The sequence below is a fragment of the Mastomys coucha genome, unplaced genomic scaffold, assembly GCF_008632895.1.
Source record: "Mastomys coucha isolate ucsf_1 unplaced genomic scaffold, UCSF_Mcou_1 pScaffold8, whole genome shotgun sequence".
NCBI classification, from domain to species: domain Eukaryota; kingdom Metazoa; phylum Chordata; class Mammalia; order Rodentia; family Muridae; genus Mastomys; species Mastomys coucha.
This window is the reverse complement of record NW_022196914.1, coordinates 37498397-37516070: the sequence shown is the minus strand read 5'-3', so window position 1 is coordinate 37516070 and position 17674 is coordinate 37498397. Positions and strand designations below refer to the sequence as shown.

Genomic DNA, 17674 nt, shown 5'->3' with positions numbered 1-17674 from the left:
AGGATCGTGTCCCTGCTGCCCTGCGGCTCCCCTGGGAGTCGTGGGGCCTGTGGCTCCCGGCTGGCTGCCCTTACACTTTCTTATACCATGAAAATACAAACTTTCTTCTTTTAACCCTCAAATGTGAAGCTGATGACACCCAGGTTAGTAAACTGTAGGTAATATATTCACCTGGAGACAGGAAGGCTGCCTTCTGAATGGTCTTTAGAGCAGCACTGCCTTCATCTGCTGCTGCGCTGCTTCCCAGGGCCAACTGGTTCACCGCAGTATACAACAAGGCCTTCTAGAGAAGAAGACAAGGAGGTGTATTTAGCAGCTCTTTTCACAGATCCCTCTTTTCAAAAGTAAAAGGCCTGTATTTAGGATGCTATAAACCCTAAAGCAATGAGGAACATTTTCGGACTCAGTAATACTATTTAACAAGTTAAATATTTCCCTTGTAGGAGACTAAAAACTAACCTTTCCATGATTCGAATCCAGAATATGAGCCACACTGCCAGCTACAGCACCCCCCTACAACAAAACATAATATTTAGACAAATGCAGAACTTTTCACGAAACAGTAAGACTGAAAATGTCTTCCCTGTCAATCACTGGGCAAGGTGAGTTGTCAGCCAGTTTACATTTGTAAATTCTGTTACAGTTACCTTGGTTTTTTTTGGTCTTTTTGTTATTTTGTCTTTTTTTTTTTTTTTCCAGAGCTGAGGACCGAACCCAGGCCCTTGCGCTTAGCAAGCGCTCTACCACTGAGCTAAATCCCCAACCCCCATTTGTAAATTCTGTAAATATCATTATTAGAGCTTTAAGAAAGAAAATCTGTCTACTTTGGTCATTTTACTTTTGTTATTATAATCCTAAAAGTTCAAAAGTAAGATGACTTTGTAGAGGCACCAAGTAAACTCATGTGCTACCTAACAACATAAACATGATCGAAGAAAGAACGGCAGAAAGGGAGACGAACGGCAGCTAGCTCACTCCTGAAAAACACCTAGCTATAAAAACAGACAAACTGATAAATACATAGATCAATGGATGGATGGATGGATGGACAGATAGATAAACAGATAAACAGACAGATGTAATGGAATACCACTTAGCTCTCAAGAACAATGGAATCACAAATCTTACAGAAAAATGAGTGGATTTAGAATGTCATTCTATCTCAAAAAGAAAGAAAAAATATGTTCTCCAGTATATGTGGATCCTAGTCTACAATGTACACATGTGTATGTAAACACACATTGAATTTTCACATTTTGTGGTGTATAAGTGCACAAAACTGTAATCAAAAGTGAAGGAGTGTGTGCTGGCTGGTTTGATGTCAACCTGACACAAACAAGAGTCACCTGGGAGGAAGGAGTCTCAAGTAAGAAACTGAGATCATATGGCCAACCAAATAATATGGCCACCATAAGATCAGGACATAGGCAAGCCTGTGGGACAGTTTCTTAATTAGTGATTATTACGGGAGGGCCCAGCTTACTGTGGGTGGTCCCATCCTTGGGCTAGTGATCCTGGGTTCTGTAAAAGAGCAGGCTGATCAAGCCACAAGAAGCCAGACAGTAATGAGCACCCCTCCATGACCTCTGCATCAGCTCCTGCCTTTAGGTTCCTGTTGTTCCTGGGGGGCGGGGGTGGGGGGGAGGGGGGAGCGGCCTGGGCTGAGGCCTGCCTATGGTGCTCAATCTCTCTCTCTCTCTGTCTTTCTGTCTCTCTGTCTGTCTCTCTGTCTCTGTCTCTGTCTCTCTCTCTCTGGTGGCAAAGGGCCTGCTGCTGAGGCCCGGGTCTCTCTCTCTCCCCCAGGGCTGACCTGTTGCTGCATGGCGCGTTAGTTAAAAAGGAGGCAATGTATAAATGAGTTATTTTATTGTAGGAAGGATAGAATATGCTGGTTGAGTAGAGAGAAGGAAAAGAGAGTAAGGAGAGAGAGAGAGAAAGGAGAGGGAGAAATCAAGAGAAGAGAACAAAGAGCAGAGAGGAGAGAGAGCAAGAGAGGGAGAGTGAGAGGAAGAGTAGGAGAGTAAGAGAAAAGAGTAAGAGAGAGAGAGAGAGTAAGAGAGTGAGGAGGGAGCAAACCGCCCCTTTATTGTATGGGGCGTGGCATGTCTGGCTTGTGGTCAGATGACTGGGTGTAGGGTCCAGCTAGAATGCTGGGAGCTTGAGGCATTGTCTGCCTGATAGAGCACACATCTCCTGCAGGGGCAGCTGTGAGGGGTTTGAGCTGAAATCTGAGCCATTGGTCTCAGAGCTATCACCTAACTCCTACCATCCCTTGTGAACAAATTTACTTTGCTCAGTGGGTCTCCGGGGTTCCCAGGTGGCCGCTCTACTGGACTCTGGCTGTCAGAACTGCCCACTGTCCCACAGGTTCCTTCACTGCTTAAATTCCTGTTCTGACTTTCTTTTCAATGACTAAAAACAAAGACATAAAACAAGATTCTTCAAACCTCTAGTCCTTGTCCTTAATACTAAATGTTCCTATGTGAGAAAGCTTCTTACTGTTTCAATAAGCAAATCAATTACTAAAAAAAAAAGAAAAAAATCTAAAAATTTTAAATTCAGTTGTTGAACACTTTACCTTAAAAAAAAAAAAAGTAAATTACAGGAATGATTTTGCCAGACATGGTGGTTCATGCCTATAATCTTAACACTCAGAATGCTGAGGCAAAAAGATTGCCATGAATTCAAGGCCAGCCTGGGCTCTGTTAAGACTCTGTCTCAAAAATATCAGCAGCAAATGCAATGGTTTCATCACATGCATTTTACACCTTAGATTTTACATCGCATGTACACTGGGCTTCACCTACAGAATGCTGAAATAAAGCTTTGGAGGTATGTGAAAATAAAATAAAGGTGGATTAAGAAAAAAGTAGCATAGCAGAGTGTGGAGATTCCAGAGTTGGAGTGGACTGAAAACCACCAACAACCATGAATTCCACAAGTTACTTAACCTCAACCTTCCTTCTCTAGAAGGTGAATAGTCATTACAGAAACTTTACACTACTGTTTAACACACACACCCAAGTGTACCAGAGTAACTCTCACACAATGAGCAATTCACTCAGTGTCCAATGCATCCTATCAAGATAGCTTAAAGCCCACTACCAAAATGTGAATTAGGAGCATGGATGTTGCCTGGGAGGCTGTCAGAAACAGACTCTCAGCACTGTCTCAGCCTTGCTAAATTACAACCTGAATTTAATACTACTAGGTGATGCCAGCACACAGCCTGTGAATGTCTGAGAAGCACTGAGAAATATTTTACAACATATTCCTAAAAGTACTGAATAACTGGCAAGCTATTAAGGATTTATCAAACTCAAACTGAAAGTTTAAAGGGGCAGAATCTAGAGACAGAAAGATCAATTATGCCATTTGCAGATCCCAACACTGAGGCTCATCTGCTAGTGGGACAAGCTCAGAACTCACACAGGGAGGGTACATATAGGAAGCCTTAGGAATTGCTGAACCTCTTCAGGATGATGAGACACAGGCACAGAATAACAGGGTTAACACAGAGCCCCAATTATAAATGTGGCTGTAACACATCTCACAGAAACAAGTACAAATTCCTTCATATGAAACTATTTTAATCCTGAGGTTCAAATTATGTCTGCATATAATGTTGCAGAAGATACTGTCAGTGCAAGACATAAGTGAGTAAAGATCAGGAGAAAAATGGACAATAGAAACACAGCTACAAAGACGCTGAGTATCAAAATATTACTAAATATGCCTTCAAAACAAATTAGGTGTTGCTATTATTTGTCAGCCACTTAAATGAAAAAAGAAAGGAAATATTCATAGCAGAAGCTAATAAAATATAAATACCTTAAAATTATGACTAAGATACAGTATATAATTACTTACAAAATGCCAGTGATTTCATGCTTATATTGAGATTTTTAGATAATAGCAATGTTTGTATTATTGTCTTTAGACAGTTTTTAAATAAAGTCATCTTTTGGAATTTAAAAATACAACCCCTAATGCTTATTTATTATGCATGTTAGTTATTCATATAGGCAATTGAGATAATCTGTGTATTTTCAGAACACTTTTAGGCAAAGAACTTTCAAGGCATAGGATGAACTGCGTTATACAGCTGTAGGATGGAACTCCTACTTTGTAGTGTTCACAATATTCACAACAGTTTGTAAATACACGGAGGGTACTCAGGCTAGTATTTGTGCAAATCATTGATTAAATGATTATGTTTACTTCATTGTACTTATAATTTTTTAGGAAAAAATGCTGTATTTTAAAAATATATTTAGGGTGGATGTGGGTGTGGTGACTGATGCCATTAATTACAGCACTCAAAAAAGAAAAGTAGGCAGACTCTATAAATCTGAATCCAGCCTAGTCAACACAGGAAACTCCAGGCCAGTCAGAGTTACACAGTGAAGCTCACTCTCACACTCGGACACTCTTGCTCTGTCTTTGTCTCTGTCTCTGTCTCTCTCTCTGTGTATGTGTGTGTGTGTGTGTAACAGTATACATATGCATATATATTTAACACACCACTGGCTACTTGTCAGAATTGTAGGCATTACTCACCTTTGCACTCCGCTGTGTGTACTGAGCAACAATTCGAGATAGCAAAGACCAAAGAGCAGGGTCAGCAGGGTTACTAGAGGGAACATAAAAATGCTTGCCTTAAAGATGGAAGTTACTTTAACCACAAAAAAAAAAAAAAAAAAAAAAAAACCAGCAAATATCTTAAGTTTAAAGTGTTTTAGACACCTAAGCAAGATCATATTAATTGCCCATATTTAACTGAAAATAACTTAAACTTTACAAAACAAACTATATGTTTTCTATACACTAATAAGAGTTCTTACATTCTTAAAACATGAAGGAAAACAGTACCACGGCAAAAAAATTATGAGACAAAAAGAGTTAAGGAAACACAGCATGTGTGTTCAGAAGAACTACAAAGAACTTTAAAGGCATAGGATGAACTCCATTAGACAACAGGAGGATGGAACTCTAAGAGAAATAATTCATAAGGGATACACTTCATATTAATTCTTTTAGTTCAGCCAGAGAGATGGCTCAGTGAGTTAAGGCAGTGCCCTGTGATTGAGGCTCTCAACCCTGTCATACAACTCCTCATGGTGCAATGACCCTCCCCCCCAATAATTACTTTGTTGTTACTTTAGATAACTGTAAATTTGGTGTTGTTATGAGTCTTAATGTAAATATTTTTGAAGACAGAGGTTTGCCAAATTGTGAGCCACAGGTTGAAAACCTCTGATGTATGGAAATCTTAACGATATGGGAACCATATGGGTTAACCATATGAGCTCGGAGAGAAGTGAACCCCACAAATTGTACTCCCATTCTCACAAGTACATGCTACTTGTGTGTGTATCCCACTCACCCCCCTCAAAAATAAATGAACCCAATCAGCAAAGGTAATTAATATGGATAAATGAATAAAGGAAAATAAAGCTACAAATATGAAAATAAAAATAATTCCTGTAAAATATCATTTTGGCTTTTTGTTGTTGATCTTTGTTTGTTTTGATTTGTTGAGTCAAGGTCTCTCTGAATAGCCTTGGATATCTTGGAACTCTCTCTGTAGACTAGGCTGGCCTCAATCTTACAGAGGCCACTCACTTATCAAAATAAGTGGAGCTTCTCCCAAAAAAAAGAAAAATTCATCAACTGATCAAAATAGCAAGCAGTCTGATTTCCAAAACAAGACACATATTTCATTCTATTACCATAATAAAGCCTAAAAGTTGAACATAATCACATCAGATACAATCAGCCCCCAAATGCAGACTCACCTGTGCACAGCCTTGGCTGCTTGTCTCTTCACTGCCACACTGCGGCCCTGCAGTGCATAAATTGCTGACGTAAGAAGGCACCTGGGATAATCGTTTTTGCATCTGCTATGCTTCAGTAACTCATTCAGTGCTGCTTTTGACAGTGTGGCATCCTGCATTGCCAACCCTAGAGCACACAGTGCTTGAAGACTTTCTGCAGTTGGTTCCTTTAGAATAGAGCTATAAACAAATATTTAATAGTCTATTAGCCATTAGTATAGTAGTCTAATATCTATCAAGAGGTTTTACTTAATACAAAAAGCTATTTACTTAAACATTCATTAAAATAAGCCAAGTTTATGCTTAATATAAAAAGAATTCTTTACATTTAAATATAATAGTTATCTGACTGGAGCAAAATAACAGTGGTCTTTCATAGCATAAATTGACAAATCTCATTTCAAGTCATTATGTCTATGTTTTAGAAACGTATAAATTGGCCTCTTTGAGTCTCAGTATTAGGTAAATAATGAGGACAATTTTAGTAAATTGTTTAGGTTTAATAAAACTCCATTTAATTAAAGGAAGATCAGAAGATGTGAATTAGAGGTGCCAGCACTCTGCTTTGTCTCCCCAGACTAAGCTAAGGAGGGGCAGCTGCTTCGTGGTAGGACAACGTGTCAGGAAAGCACTGCAGTCCCACAGTAGTGGCAGGGACCACAAGCACCAGAAGCACCAGGCTTTAGTACTCCACGGGTCTGGTGGGTGGCAAGTAGCAGGAGGCTCTCCCTGACAGAGGAGCTACAGCTGAGAGACCGAGGACGTTCCCTGGTCGCCTCAGCACAGAACCTGACCCTGCATGCTTCTAGCTGAAGAAGAAAGGAGACCCAGGGCCCACTAGGGCTGGCACTAGAGAATGGGTTCTCAGCCCTTCCCAGCAAGGTCACACAGGATTGTAATGGGAAGCCATTTTCTGAAGGTCTTATCAATTTCCCTCACTGCTTAGATGGTCAGAAACCTCTCCATTTTTGTATATACAGGTTCCAAGGGTCTCTTCTCACCACAGCACATCAAGCAGTCAAGGACAGAGCAGGCGAGGTAAGAGATTTCCAATGTAACAGACATTCCACCCTTGGGGACTGAGGGGCAGCCATGGAGGCAATGTGTTGTTCATTGTCACAGAAACAGAGGAGAGCATCTATGTATGGTAGTGGAACCATAAGCCTCCTGAGGTGCAGAGGGGCCTTCTGTCCTATGAGGATTTGTACCATTCAAGAGACCAGCAAACCTCACGGGTAAGCACTTTCTAATAGCCTGTATTAACCAGCTACTGCTCCTGAAGAACCACAGCCACCTTTCTAAAACAAGACAAACCAGCTTCAAGAACCCAACAAGTACTGTTTAAATAACTCCATGGTCACAGGTTCTCATTTTAACTCGTTCAGAAACCACAAGTATGTTAGTTCTACAGGTATCTTTAAAGATACTTTACACGAACCCTTTTTCCCTCAGATTAACAGAAGAGGGAAGAGTCTGCTCGGGATTCCTTTTACTAAAGAGGTATGGTCTAGGTGGTCAATTAGTCTTGAAAATAAATACGCAATATCGGACAGATACAAAGCTTTGAATTAAGCCACGATATTTAACTCCACTTGTGACTGTCAATTTAGAGCAAGACAGGTCCAATTCCTTCCATGTACTTAAAAGTTCCTAAAATATTTAAAACTTATTTTACATTGTTCAAATCTTCTGCCAAAGCCTTTAAGGATCCGACTGGTGTAGAGCCGGCTATACATACCATTTGAAGAGAAATGACTTGGCTGCATCCATTTTCCCTTGTTTATATTCCGTTATTGCCATAGCTGTCAAGATGTGAGCTTTGTCTTGCTCTGATTTACAAACAGTCAAGGCTCTCTCATAGGCTATTACAGGGAAGAGGACAAGAAGCAAAATATAAAAGTGATTCTAACTAACAAAACATGGCATTTTCTCCTCCCTAATTCCACTTTTCAAAAAAGATCTAATAGAAATTCCTTCTTCCTGGTTCTCTTGTTTTCAAGCAGCCAGACCTACCATGGAGCCGGGCAGTGGTGGCGCACGCCTTTAATCCTAGCACTTGGGAAGCAGAGGCAGGTGGATTTCTGATGAGGCCAGCCTGGTCTACAGAGTGAGGTCCAGGACAGCCAAGGCTATACAGAGAAACTCTGTCTTGAAAAAACAAAAAAACGCAAAATGCAAAACAAAAAACAAAACAAACAAACAAACAAACAAAAAATGGTCTGGCTATTCCAAAGTAACTGTGAGGACATCTTTCTGTTTGTTAGGTGACAATCCCCACCTTCTGGCTACAGAATATAGTTTGAGGTCTTAGTCACCTTAGGTAGAAAAGGAGATTTGGAAACACGAATGTCTGATCACTACTGCTAGTACAGATCATCACCTTCAGCACCAGATAATATTTAAGTGCACTGTATACATAGTGGTAGAGCCCATGTTTATCAGAATTTCTTCAGTTAAAATTTTTGGGAAAATAAAAATATATTACTGACAAAAGCTGAAGCATTTGCTTATCAAAAAATTTTCATTTAAGCAGTATAGAATAGTAAGTATTCGTTTTCAAATGCTAACTTACATATCACTGTGCCTCAGTCTCCTCAAATGTCCAATCAATGTTCACTTTAAATTGTTCATTAGGATTATTCATCATCATCCCACACTAATGAGATGACATATGAACAATGCTTTTTACGGCTCCTGACTCCTAATCAGACTTAAATAAACACTGCAACCCCAGAGCTGGAGATATGGTTTAGCAGTTAAGAGCATTGGCTGCTCTTCTAGAGGATCAAGGTTGAATTCCCAGCAGCCACACAGTAGCTCACAACTGTCTATAACTCCAGGTGCTCTCTTCTGGCATCCAAGGACAGTAGGCACATGATTGTGAACTAACATAAATGAAACTATACATATAAATTTTTTTATTAGATATTTTCTTTATTTACATTTCAAATGTTATCCCTTTTCCTGGTTTTCCCTCAGAAAACCCTCTATCGCCTACCAACTCCCCCTGCTCACCTACCCTCCCACTCCCGTTTCCTGGCCATGGCATTCTCCTACATTGGGGTATAGAGCCTTCACAGGACCAACGGCCTCTCCTCCCATTGATGAGTGACAAGGCCATCCTCTGCTACATATGCAGCTGGGGCAATGAGTCCCATCATGTGTACTCTCTGGTTGGTGGTTTAGTCCCTGGGAGCTCTGGGGGTACTAGTTAGTTCATATTGTTGTTCCTCCTATGGGGCTGCAAACTCCTTCAACTCCTTGGGTCCTTTCTCTAGCTCCTCTATTGGAGACCCTGTGCTCACTCCAATGGTTGGCTGAGAGCATTCACCTCTGTATTTGTCAGGTACTGGTAGAGCCTCTCAGGAGACAGCTATAACAGGCTCCTGTCAGCAAGCACTTACTGGCATCCACAATAGTGTCTGGATTTGGTGGCTGTATATGGGTGGGATCCCCAGGTGGGGTAGTCTCTGGATGGTCATTCCTTCAGTCTCTGCTCCACACTTTGTCTCTATAACTCCTTCCATGGGTATTTTGTTCCCCATTCTAAGAAGGATCGCAGTATCAACACTTTGGTCTTCCTTTTTCTTGAGTTTCATGTGGTCTGTGAACTGTATCTTGGGTATTCTGAGCTTCTGGGCTAATATTCACTTATCAGTGAGTGCATACCATGTGTGTTCTTTTGTGACTGGGCTACCTCACTCAGGATGATATTTTCTAGTTTCATACATTTGCCTATGAATTTCATGAATTCATTGTTTTTAAGCTGAGTAGTACTCCATTGTGTAAATGTACTACATTTTCTGTATCTATTCCTCTGTTGAGGGACATCTGGGTTGTTTTCAGCCTCTGGCTATTATAAATAAGGCTGCTATGAACATAGTAGAGCATGTGTTCTTATTACATGTTGGAGCATCTTCTGGGTATATGCCCAGGAGTGGTACAGCTGGGTCCTGAGGTAGTACTATGTCCAATTTTCTGAGGAACTGCCAGACTGATTTCCAGAGTGGTTGTACCAGCTTGCAATCCCAACAATGAAGGAGTGTTCCTCTTTTTCCACATCCTTGCCAGCATCTGCTGTCACCTGAGTTTTTGATTTTAGCCATTCTGACTGGTATGAAGTAGAATCTCAGGGTTGTTTTGATTTGCATTTTCCTGATAACTAAGGATGTTGAACATTTCTTTAGGTGTTTCTCAGCCCTTCGAGTTTCCTCAGTTGAGAATTCTTTGTTTAGCTCTGTACCCCATTTTTAATAGGGTTATTTGGTTCTTTGGAGTCTAACTTCTTTAGTTCTTTGTATATATTGGACATTAGCCCTCTACTGGATGTAGGTTTGGTAAAGATCTTTTCCCAATCTGTTGGTTGCTGTTTTGTCCTATTGACAGTGTCCTTTGCCTTACATAAGCTTTGCAATTTTATGAGGTCCCATCTGTCAATTCCTGATCTTAGAGCATAAACGACTAGTGTTCTGCTTAGGAAAATTTCCCCTGTGCCCATGTGCTCGAGGCTCTTCCCCACTTTCTTTTCTACTAGTTTCAATGTATCTGGTTTTATGTGGAAGTCCTTGATCCACTTGGACTTGAGCTTTGTACAAGGAGATAAGAATGGAATGTGAATTCTTCTACATGCTAACCGACAGCTGTATGAACACCATTCATTGAAAATGCTGTCTTTTTTCCACTGGATGGTTTTAGCTCCTTTGTCAAAGATCAAGTGACCATAGGTGTGTGGGTTCATTTCTGGGTCTTCAATTCTATTCCACTGATCTACCTGCCTGTCACTGTACCAATACAATGCAGTTTTTGTCACTATTGCTCTGTAGTACAGCTTGAGGTCAGGGATGCTGATTCCCTCAGAAGTTCTTTTATTGTTGAGAATAGTTTTGGCTATCCTAGGTTTTTTGCTGTTCCAGATGAATTTGCAACTTACTGTTTCTAACTCTGTGAAGAACTGAGTTGGAATTTTGATGGGGATTGCATTAAATCTGTAGATTGCTTTTGGCAAGGCGGCCATTTTTACTATATTAATCCTGTCAATCCATGAGTATGGGAGATCTTTCCATCTTCTGAGATCTTCTTCAATTTCCTTCTTCAGAGACTTGAAGTTCTTGCCATACAGATCTTTCACTTGCTTAGTCAGAGTTACACCAAGATATTTTATATTATTTGTGACTATTGTCAAGGGTGTTGTTTCCCTAATTTCTTTCTCTGCCTGTTTATCCTTTGTGTAGAGGAAAGCCACTGATTTGCTTGAGTTAATTTTATATCCAGCTGCTTTGATGAAGCTGTTTATCAGGCTTAGGAGTTCTCTGGTGGAATTTTTGGGGTCACTTAAATAAACTATCATATCATCTGCAAATAGTGATATTTTGACTTCTTTCTTTCCAATTTGTATCCCTTTGATCTCCTTTTGTTGTCCAATTGCTCTGACTAGGACTTCAAGTAGTATATTGAATAGGTAGAGAGAGAGTGGGCAGCCTTGTCTAGTCCCTGATTTTAGTGGGATTGCTTCAAGTTTCTCTCCATTTTGTTTGATGTTGGCTACTGGTTTGCTGTATATTGCTTTTACTATGTTTAAGTATGGGCCTTGAATACCTGATCTTTCTAAGAACAACTTCTGCTCGAGAGTGCAGATAGTGGGCCAGTAGGATCCTGTCCCAGCTGTTGCACTGTTCCTGTGTTCCGAGAGCTCCTGGCTGGCCTGCTCCAGACAGTTATTGAAGAGAAAGTGGCTATCTCACCTCCCAAACATGGAGTGAAAGCACACCTGGGAGAACAGGTCTCTCTTAGCAACCGGAGCACAGCGGGCTGTGGAACAGCCTCCACTCGTGGGTGCAGATGGCGGACTGATAAATTTTTAAAATTTTAAGTAATGAACTAAAATCCCGCAACCCTACCACAATCACAGTATCGTATTTCTCTGAAAAAGTTCAAGTGACATGATTACTTGCCTGAGCCGCTCTCTTTATACAGGCCCTTCATAAACAACGCCAGTGCAAACCCGATGATGTCCTCCAGTTCCACAAGGGGTGTCAACTTAAAAGCCTGGATAGCTCTGTCATAGTCACCAATGGAGCTAAGAAGGAAGCACAACTTACTTTTAAGATAAAAATGTTAATTTTGGTTTTACAAAAATATATAAACTTATTCATTCAACTACGTTTTTGTTTTGTTTTGTTTTTTTTCCCACCACGTGCACTTTATTGAATCCACTGTGGACAGATATGTGAAGGTAACATTTGCATTCACACAGGGTAAAGGGTCAAGGCCTCAGCCTAGCGGGAGGACCAGATGTGGACCATGGAACACAGGGCAGCTAGAATCCAGAATGTGGCACTCTTTGTGAAAGCTATTGAAAGACTACCGCAGAGGTGGTAGAGAAAATAATGATGCAGATAATGACCGTAAGGATGCTGAAGGTCAGGGAGCTGATATTCAGGCACTTGGCAGTGGAGTTGTAGGCCTGGGCTCCAATCACATCGCCTACAGTCTTCCTGTTCCTGGACTTCACAGAGTAGGCATAGGCGATGAAGCCCAGGCAGCAGGCATTGAAGAAGAGTGAATTGAACAGGGACCAGACGACATGGTCAGGCACAGAGACCTCTCTGGGCATGTTGATCACCGTGGCCCTCACAACAGCTGAGCTGTTGGGTTCCCCCAGCTCAGTCACCCCATACTCCTCTTTGATTCCTCATAGCTTAGAGGAAGTCTGGCATTGGTGGGCAAGAAGGCTTGAGAATTGTGGCTCATGGTACTGACTCTGGAACAATCGTACCATCTGGAGGATGGCTGCTGCTACTCTGGTCCACTCAACGACATTTAATGACTTATCTACATGTCCTTTTTTATAGTAATTCAGCAAATAAAATACATTACAATACATTACTGCTGAAGTTGTTGTAAAGAATTAAAGTAGAAAAAAAAAAGAATTAAAGTAGAAGGCACACATAGATAGAATGGATCTGACTGCACATGTTTTCCTTGTAAATTATATGTGAAAATGAATGGCTTTGTAAAACTCAAGTTACTCTCTTAAACACTTTGCTTTTTCTTAACAAACATTACTTAAATCCCATTATAAGAACAATTTCAGGTTGGCTTTTATTAAAGAAAAATCTGATTTTTACATTTACTATTTTAGTTAAATATTACTCTAAGAGTACAGATCGAGATTCTTCAGTAAGTTATAAATATTTAGTCAAGAGTGGAAACCTAGCCTTCCTGTAAACAATTTACCTGTACACTTGCTCTTTGGATGGCATACTGATATAATAAAACTCCGAGAAAATTTTATTGTTTTGTTTCAATATATAGTCAGAACAACTAACATGCATTAGTGAAACCGCTGGCTGTTTGTCTCCCATGAAGTCACATAAGGCCACCTAACATCCCCTAAGGATGTCTTCCATGAAGTCACATAAGGCCACCCGACATCCCCTAAGGATGTCTTCCATGAAGTCACATAAGGCCACCCGACATCCCCTAAGGATGTCTTCCATGTATGTATTTGTGTGTCTGTCTCTGTGAGTCTATGTCACACGCATGTGGGTGCCAGTGGAGCCAGAGGGCATCAGATCCCTAGATGCTTGAGTCACAGGTGGTTGTGAGCTTCCTCACATAGGAGCTGGAAACCAAACTCAGGAGGAGCAGTGAGCACTCTAAACTGCTGAGCCAAATCTCCCACCCCAAGCGTATCTAAATTAATATTTCTGAGACTCTTCTGATATTTATCACTATAATCCAAAAGTTCCTTATAAATGGTATAGAAATATTTTTATAAAACCATATTTATCTTTGAAGCTATAAATGGAAGTTAAAAATCCAAGCAACCTTTGCTTCGAATATTAGTTTTATAAAGATAAAAATTATAAAACTAAGCTCTAGTTTTAAAAGAAGGCTATCTTTTGATATAGCTAGATTATTTGTAAATATGTACATATATATTTCTTTAAATGAAAATTTTCAGAAATGTATAAGGAGAAAAGAATAGGGGAAAGGAGGAAGGGGGACATCAGCGTTATGGCTTTGTCTCTGAAACGGAAATTTGAGGCAAAGTGACAGAATATTAACGTGTTACACATGAGTGATGGCTATTCATCAACTTATACACTATAGCTTATTGTGTACCATGAGTATCTGTGTTCAAGATATTTCCAAATAAAACCAAATGGGGGCTGGAGTAATGCTCAGTGGTTAAAGCAGACACTGCTCTCACAGAAGACCCATGTCGGTGCCTAGCACCCACATCGGGTGGCTCAGGACAGTCTGTTAACTCATCCTACAAGGGCTCCAAACCCTTTCTGGCACCTCTGGGCATCAGACACACGTTTCACATACATACATACATACATACATACATACATACATACATACATGCAGATACATACACACATGAAATAAAACTAAATAAATCTTTTTTTAAAAGAAAATAAATGGCCAATTTTCTATTAAAGGTAAAATGTTCTTCAAAGATATATACTCTATATGAAACATCAAACTTAAGAAGACAAAATGCTAGTTTCTTATTCTAGGTATCCTCTGCTTCAAGAAAACCCTAAAATTAACAGAGTTATTTCTACCAACTACTAAAATATAACAGTTTAAAAACTTAGTAGGCAACCAGCAAAATTCCCCATGAGTGGACTTGCTTCAGTTATGGTGGGGACAGGAAGAACTGGCTACCTCATGTCTCCATGTGCAGCTCCGTAGGAGACATAAAGACTGACCCGAAAGCACCAAGCTGCAATTTAATGTACTTCAAACTAGTCCATTCATATTTAGGGCATCTATAGACCTAAGAAATCAGCCATGAGTCACAAAGCCTCTGCCTAGCCATCTGTGCTCCAGCTATGGGGTTTGCCTGTCCTTCCCAGTCAGAAGACTTAGAGAGTCTAAGGGAAGCCTAGCTCCATTGTCCTGAACTTTTTGTACTATATCGAAGGAGCGCCTAGACCATAATATTTATTTCCAATATATAGCCAATCTGAATAAACTCAATTCCCCAACTAGTTAAGTAGGCTTCTATGAGAGAACTGGACCTCTGTCCAGTCCATAAAACATGGGCTCCACCAGTCACTCTTCACAAGGCACACATAAGCTAGTTTCTAAGAGGACAGAAAGTTTAACACATTCTGGCACTTGGAATAAGGCATCCCAGTGTTCTGGATACTCGTCTTCACATCTGTAGGGACAAGATTTTCCCTAGTATATAGATTCATAGAATTAATGAGGAAAAACAGCCTTACCATAACAATCTGCCCCAGTTTCTTACTGTAACATTGTACGTATGTTGGTCTTCAGCCGACTGTAACAGTGCAGTTGCCCTTAAAAAACAAACAAACAAAAAAAAACAAGAACAAAAAAGAACAAGGTATTTTGAATTCTGTATGTGCAACATTTTGTTTTACACATTCCTCCTGACCTATATCTGTAGATTTATATTTATTTGTTTCAATTCTACTAATTCTTTAATGCTATTAATGGCCACTTATTCATATTTCAGTAAGTTCATACCACAAAGGCACTTAAATATATTTAAATTTTAGGTTGTCAGTAAAAGATAAATCTTCTTATTCTTTTTCACAAGTAAAGCCATGTGAGTTATAAATATTCTAAAATTTGTAATCCAAACATGAGCAGTGACCATATCCATGTTATTTTCTAACACACTGATATTTACAGAAGACACTCTTGAGAATACTTATGTAGAAAGGCAGAAAAATTGAATGCTTTCATGTGCTCTGAGGCTGCCCACACAGAAACACTAAAAGACAATGACTGAAGAGAAAAGACGAGAGGTCCCTCTGGGTTAGAATACATTTACCAAGAGCTAAAGCCAACATTTTCTTCTCCCACTGTGTTCTCTGTAGGCAAGGAGGGAAATGTCCTAAAAGCTAACCTTTATTCTTTTAATGATTTCTTTCTTTTCTCTTTAAAGAGGATCTGCCAGGAGAAATATCAAGAAAGGTTTTTTTAATCTACTTGATGTTGCATGAAAAACAACTTGCTCAAGAAACATAAAATACTACAAAAATTAAAAGTACACTTCTGGTTGAATTTATGTACTATTGATGCTTCAAGCCTCAAATATCACAACATATAATATAGTTGCTGGGGTCAGTCAAAAAAGGAGTGGTTACGTATCCACGTGACTGAAGTACAGTGGCGACAGAGTCAGCAATGTCTACAATAACAAGAGTACAGTAAAAAAGATAGCAAACACTGTAAGCTGTCTAGTTTTACATGTTAACTGTTATACTCTATGTTTTATTTACTCTAAGTTTACTGACATTTTGAGAAGAAAATTGTGGGGTTTTTGTTTTGTTTTGTTTTTGTTGTTTTTTTTTTTTTTAGTAAACCTTCCATCAACTGAAAAAATAACTTCATTGTATAGCCTTCAGTACCATCTAGTGATTATTCCTTTGAACTACATGGGAATCCACAAAAGAATGTAGTTAATTATTTGGAATACTTCATTACACATGACCAGACATCTTTTGAATATTTACTTACATCTGAAACAGTGGCGTCCCTTAAAGCTAGGCAATCAGCTCTTTTAGTAGTTATTTAGTAGTTACTCATGAGATGAATAGTTATTTTCATCTGACTTAACCTTATAAAGAAATAATAGGTTGTTTCATTTCCTACCAGTCTCTAAGATAGTCATTACACTCTAGTACACGGGCTTTGTTTGTTAAACACAGCAAACTCCTTCCGTTTGGGAGAACCTGCTATCACTCAATCTAAAATGTACCTTTCCATTTCTCTGACCCTAGAGCATATTCTAATTCTTCCTTAGCAACCATAAGGAACCAGATATTATTAGCTTATTGAGTATCACACATTGAAGAGTTCCATGAGAAAAGGGCCTCTGTTTATTTTAATTCCCTGATAAATTTTTCAGGCCAAGGACACTGCTTGGCACACAGTATCCAACAAACTTTTATTTACAGAAATAAATATATGATAGATAATAAGGTAAGTCAGGCAAATATTCATGTTGTTATTTCCTGTCAGTCTACAGGAGAGAGGTTTTTTTAAAAACAGAATCTTTGAGGATTTGTTTTGTGCCCTGATCTGTGACCCACCCCCACCCCCGCCCCCAGCCAATGGAACCCAAAATACAGCTGAAAACTTGGAACTGCATCGCCTTCCACGAGGTAATACAATGAGGACCAGGAAAGGAGACAAAAATCGCATTAGTTCTTTTCTCAAGAGACTAAACATTAAGAGTACAGACAATGTGGTGAGTGAGCAAAGGCACGCAGCCTACCTTTGGTACGCCTCAGCCGCTTCCCTTTTCAGCTGCAGATGCTCGTTTAAATAACCCAACATTGTGAAAGCCGGAGCGTAATTCTGAATTCTTTCTGGAAATTCACAAATATCTTTAATTTGTATATTCATACTGACTATACTCACAAAAATAACAGTCAAATTCTTCTTGTTGCAGTATCTCAAACAGGAGATTACCTATTGAGATTGATGGTATTGTTAAGAATAATCATCTAATTTATCTTGAATATCCCAGTGATCTTTGATAATTCTTCTAAGTCACTGAATAATATTGAAGAGTTATATGAGGTTTCTAGTTATATTTATAATTTCAACATGTTTTCTTTAGGTCCTTGGAACACACAGCTATAACTGAGATGTCTCCATCAAATCCCTCCCCTCAGAGCTCAGAGAACCCAGCAGAAGAGGAAGAAAGAGTGTAAGGGCCAGAGAGGATGGAGAATACCAGAACAAGGCCCTCTGAATCAGCTAAGCAAAGCTCATATGAACTCACAGAGGATGAAGCAGCATGCACAGGGACACACACACACACTCACACTCACACT

General features: G+C 39.6%; 1 protein-coding gene and 1 pseudogene across 5 annotated transcripts in view; both read right to left on the bottom strand.

Moving 5' to 3' along the window:
- Ttc37 (tetratricopeptide repeat domain 37) overlaps nt 1–17674 on the bottom strand; it is a 92696-nt gene that overhangs the window by 27934 nt on the left and 47088 nt on the right. For all 5 annotated transcript variants that reach the window (XM_031360688.1, XM_031360687.1, XM_031360689.1 and 2 more), the window contains 8 exons: nt 17110–17203; nt 15083–15160; nt 11789–11913; nt 7576–7699; nt 5799–6017; nt 4561–4633; nt 460–513; nt 172–283 (listed from right to left, as the gene is read on the bottom strand). In XM_031360688.1, coding sequence (XP_031216548.1) covers nt 172–283; nt 460–513; nt 4561–4633; nt 5799–6017; nt 7576–7699; nt 11789–11913; nt 15083–15160; nt 17110–17203 — 879 coding nt within the window. The remainder of the gene's footprint in view (nt 1–171; nt 284–459; nt 514–4560; nt 4634–5798; nt 6018–7575; nt 7700–11788; nt 11914–15082; nt 15161–17109; nt 17204–17674) is intronic.
- Nucleotides 11923–15072, bottom strand: LOC116083911 (annotated as a pseudogene).